The sequence below is a fragment of the Sciurus carolinensis genome, chromosome 9, assembly GCF_902686445.1.
Source record: "Sciurus carolinensis chromosome 9, mSciCar1.2, whole genome shotgun sequence".
NCBI lineage: Eukaryota > Metazoa > Chordata > Mammalia > Rodentia > Sciuridae > Sciurus > Sciurus carolinensis.
This window is the reverse complement of record NC_062221.1, coordinates 66,753,598-66,758,878: the sequence shown is the minus strand read 5'-3', so window position 1 is coordinate 66,758,878 and position 5,281 is coordinate 66,753,598. Positions and strand designations below refer to the sequence as shown.

General features: G+C 35.3%; 1 protein-coding gene across 1 annotated transcript; it reads right to left on the bottom strand.

Moving 5' to 3' along the window:
• Nucleotides 1-105: 105 nt before the first annotated feature.
• Smco1 (single-pass membrane protein with coiled-coil domains 1) lies at nt 106-4,665 on the bottom strand. The gene is made up of 3 exons (XM_047564849.1): nt 4,485-4,665; nt 1,496-1,645; nt 106-1,058 (listed from the first exon to the last, which is right to left on the bottom strand). The coding sequence occupies exons 1-3, from the start codon at nt 4,532-4,534 to the stop codon at nt 614-616; spliced, it is 645 nt and encodes a 214-aa protein (XP_047420805.1). The 5' UTR covers nt 4,535-4,665; the 3' UTR covers nt 106-613.
• Between the last annotated feature and the right edge of the window lie 616 nt (nt 4,666-5,281).

Below are 5,281 nucleotides of genomic sequence, written 5' to 3'. Positions count from 1 at the left end.
GCACATGGCATTTGGTCTTCAATAAATATTATAAATAAGTGATCAGTTTCCCTTTTCAGCATAAATAACTACAATACTATACTAGAGAACAAATATATGCCAGCATCTCATGATATAGATTTTAGGTGTTTTATTATTTATTCGCCTTTTAATAAAAGCAGTACATTCAAATTAGTTCAAAATTCAAAATGTCCAAAATGGGTTAACAATGAAAAGACTTCCTCTTAACTTTGACCTCTAAGGTATTAGTTTTCTTTCCTAAAACAACTAAAATAATTTCTTATATATCTCTGCAGAAGTTTATGGATAGCTAAACCAATATTACATGTCATATAATATTGATTTTTTTCCTTTTTCCACTTAACAATACATACATATAGGAAATATTTAAAAACAACACATTATGATGATAACTCCATATCGTTTAACAAAGAGCTTTTTCATTCATTTATAGACATTAATAAAAATATTCATTGTACAAATTTCACAAATTCTTTAATACTACCTTCACTTTTTGCTATAAAAATAAATCTGCAATAAATAAATTGTGCATACTTTTTGCTTTTTTCAAGGTAAATTGCTACAAGTGACATCAGGGTTATGGGGCAGCAGGTTAGTTTTTGATTGATGGTATCAACTCTTTTAGGGATGACTTTTGCTCTTCAGGGGTCCTCACTGCTTTCCCTTTCTCAATGACCTGAACAGCCCTCAGCAAACCATCCTGCAGAGCCTGGTACTTTACCATGTTAGTGATCATGAATGTGAGATCCCTGATGTACATCTGTCGTGCTTTAGCAGCATAATGATCTGCCTTGTGACCATGTGCAATAAAGAAGGTACAGAGTGCCATGATATCGCCTTCTTGTAGCCCACACTCCTCCAGAACAGACTCCCACACAACTCTAATGCGCTTGTTCTTAACTTTTCGTCTAAGGACAGAAGTTAAGGTGGGAAGACCTCTCACCAGGTCTGGCAGTTTCTCAAGCACACGAGTGTGCAAGCTGATAAGTACTTCAATGACATAGCTGTATAAAATATTCAGTTCCATCGTAGTGAACCTATGAAAAAACATGAGGAACTTCTTATGCAAGGGAACACCATTAATAGACATAAAAATGCATTTGATCATTACAAACGCATTAGAAGAACCGTTGTTGTGTTTTAGAAAATACTTACTTTAGAATTAGACCCCGCACTAACCTGGATCGCTGTGTTCTCAAGCTACCCTACCAGAAGTAATTTAATGACAAGGGAGTTTTAGTGTCTATCTCTGTGCTAGTGAGACGTTGACAAGTAAGAGACTCTGTGATGACATGTACCACAGTGCCTGGCATATAATACAGGTGTTCAAATTGATCTTTTTTGAATGAATAAACCCAAGAAATGTAATTTCTTCACAATCTATTGGTGGAACCATATTAAATTCAGTTTTGGAATAACAACTGCAAGCTCTTAAATGCCATAAGATTCCACTGATTTCTCTATCAATACTCACTTCAGTGCCAAAACTGCTGTCCACATCTCATCTTGAGCTGCTTGGCTTGCTAAAGTCTTGCTATGATGTTCAAATTTCTGTGTCAGAGTATCTTTGGTGTTGTCCAGTTCTTTGAACTGTGCTTCTAAAGCTTGGAGTTTATGGTCTACTCTATAGGATAAAAGAATCAAGGGTTAGTTTAGGTCAGGGGAAAAAAACTAAGGTTTTACTTTAATCTAAGGTATACATTATGTACAACCACTATGAAATTCGGTGTGTGTGTGTGTGTGTGTTGCTATGTATCAAACCCAGAGCCTCGCATGAGCTAGGCAAGCACCCTACCACTGAGCTATACCTCCAACCCCTGGGTAAATGTTTAAATTTAAAATTATGAACAGATGGTACAGGGAAATGAAATTGACCAAATTATTTTATGTGCATGTATGAATGCATAAAAGGGAGCCTACTGCTATGTATAATTACAATGTATCGATAAAAAAATTATTAAATAAATAAATAAAATCATGAGCAGATATTCCCACTTGCCATTCCCTCTAGCATTCATACTTGTTCTTTCCTTCATTCAGACTTTTTAATTCTCTAGTTACTTGAATTAAGTCTTGTCTTGTCTTTATATTTTATACTTTGAATATTTTATACATGCATGACTTCGATTCTGACAACCATAAGAAGTGAAACAGTCATTTTTACTATTTTATAGATAAAGAAATTGAGTCTTAAAATACTGAGATTTAATGTCATGTAGCTAGGTAATACTAGGACCACTGTATAATTATATGGCTTTCTCTACCCTACTATGACTGTCCAAATCCTTCCTTTCCTTCAAGGATCAGGTCAAATTTCACCTTCTTTATTTTCTCTCTGCCTGAAAATCTTCTTGCCCTCCCGATTCTCTTTTATAGGGTCTACCTGTATTACCTATCACTCCTCACCCTCTACTTCATTTTTCGAGTTAGCTTTTCATAAAATAAGTTCTGGGAGGAAGAAAATCAGAGACCACTTCTTAGATATCTTTATGCCTGTCCCCTAATACCTAGAAGAGGACTTACCTAGAATTAATAAAATATTTCTATGTTATATGATTGACATCAGTGATGTGAATGAGATGCTGAGTCATGTAACCCAACATGGGGATCTAAGTAACTTTGAATAGCCCTGATCACCAGAGGGCACTATGGCAGCAGAATTATGTGTAATTGAACCACAAAAAAACTGGAGAAACACATCTCATTTTTCCTGAAGAAAGAAATGATGCATAAGAACACGTTACCGGACTGGACTATAGTTTGGCGATAGAGTGCTTGCCTAGCACATGTGAGGTACCTGGTTCAATCCTCAGCACCACATAAAAATAAATAAATAAAGGCATGCTGTTCTTCTACAACTACAAAAAAAAAAATTTTTTTTAAAGTTACTTCCCCAGGGATCTGAATACCTTTGTGGTTGCTATATCCTTGATGATCTTCTTTTGATCCTCAGTTTCCCCAAAGGCTAATTCAGCTTCAGGTACCACCTTGCTCCTAAGCTCTAGACCTGTATTTTCATCTGTTTTGCACATTTCTACCTGGATGGAGATGCCAAATTCAGCTGTCCTGAGCTGAATCTACTAACATGCCTCCCATCTTAAGAGATTAATATGTAAGGATTTTTTCACTGCTTAGATTCTATTAGCACACAGATAATACTGAATATGAAATGTGCATTTCATAAGTGTATAAACCTGCATAATCTAATATGAAAGCAGTCTCTGTCTACAAGTCAACGTTTAGATTTTTAGATTTTTAAGATTACAATGCTATAGCTCATCTCTAGTTTAGACTCTAGGGATAAATTATAGCTTGTCAATCGATATATATTTATAATTGCAACTTTTTTTTTTTTTGCAGTGCTGGGGATTTGAACCCAGGGCCTTGTACTTGCAAGGCAAGCACTCTACCAACTGAGCTATATCCCCAACCCCTAATTGCAACATTTTTTTTGGAATCCTCCCACCAAAAGGCATGCTCAGACCATTGTAAATAAATATTAAACGACATGCAAATCTGAGTGCAAGTCTGCTTTTACTATAGTTCCCTAGCTCAGTTAATGACCTCACCATTTATCCAGTTAGTTGAACTGAAAATCTCAGAATAATTCTGGACTCTGTTTTCCCTCACCCTCCAATTAATGTCTCTTTAATCTATTCTCTCCTCTTCATGCCAGGATCTAAGCCAGCTCAATATCTGTAACCTAGAAACTGCTTTCATCTCCAATCCATCCTCCAGACATAGTTTCTAAAATACAGTTTGATTATGTAACCCAACAGATGATATACATTTTATGCCACCCAAGTTTGCCCAATAACTTTAGATCCCAAATGGGATCTACTCAGCAGGAAACATTAAGCCTTTTCCCCTTTCCTTCATCTTCTGCCTGTCCATACATCCCAGTCACTAATATGTAATTCCAAGCTTACATATGGCTTTCATGTAATTTCCTCAATCTAGATTCTTTCCTATGTTTCATTTCCTCATAAGCTTCACGTGCACTGCTTAAATGTTTCTCTACAAAGAGTCCTTTTTTAAATGTCAAAGGCAAAATTGAATTTTCTGTTCCATTAACCCTTCAGAAACTGTGCTCTGCACTCCTTGAGGGCAGAAATCACATTTTACACTTTTTTTTTTTTTTTTCCCTTGGCAGAAGAAAAGAGCTTTTATTGAAGGCTGACCAACAAGGAAACAGGAGATATGTTCAAGTCTATCCCCAGTTTGGATTATTGTAAATCTAGCATTTAGTATATGTTTAAATTGAATGGTGTTACAGCACCTAGGAGAAGATTTTTCTTTTACAGTTCATTTACATATTTTTTGAACTTGAAAGATTTAAACATTTCAACAGAAAATTCTAGCATATCTGTAGTTCTTTGCTTATTTCTACTCTTCATTCTTGCTTCCCCATCTTCCCAGAATAGCAGACCCAAGCTTATTGCCTTCCTGAACCCCTTAACAACCTTTTCATTGCCTTCTTCAAGGATATCAAGGTTGTGGTTTCATTGTTCATCTTCTTAAGGCAAAGTGAAAAGAAACAGAATAAAGCAAAACAAAACCCGATAGATGTTTGAATCCAGGGTTTTCTGCTGTTTTCCACTCAGCAACAGGCAGCCGCAACGTGAGTATTCAATCCAAATTCTGCCTAAAGGTCACTAAGTACAAGAGCTTTTAATAGCTTGTTCATCCAAATATAGTTTCAAAGAACTGATCGTGTGAACACGTGTCCCAGAATGCAACTATAACATTTGACCTTGAAAACTGATTCACAGGGTATCAACACAAACTAACAACCTTATACAATTACAATACTGTGTATATAATTATAATTATATATTATGTATATTATTATAATTATATAATTATAATTCTGTAGAATATATATGTTCTAGTATTAAATTTGATGGAAATGTTACCCATATTTTAACAGCTTCATTATTCACTTACAAACTAAATTAAGTTTAAAGAGTGGCCTAGATCTTTTATGATGATTATGATTTTAAAACTAAAAATCTACCATTAGAAATTACTAAGTATTTATTGAGAGCTTCTAGGATTAGACTAGGAATTGGGTCCAAAAAATTAGGATTGGATACATAAAATAGGATTCCTGCTGGGCAGGTTGGTTTGAGCCTACAGTCCCAGCTACTCATAAGGCTGAGGCAGGAGAATCATTGGAGTTCTGGAGTTCAATGCCAGCCTGGGCAACACAGAAACAAAAAATAACAAACAAAAACGAAACTAGGATTCCCATTTTTAT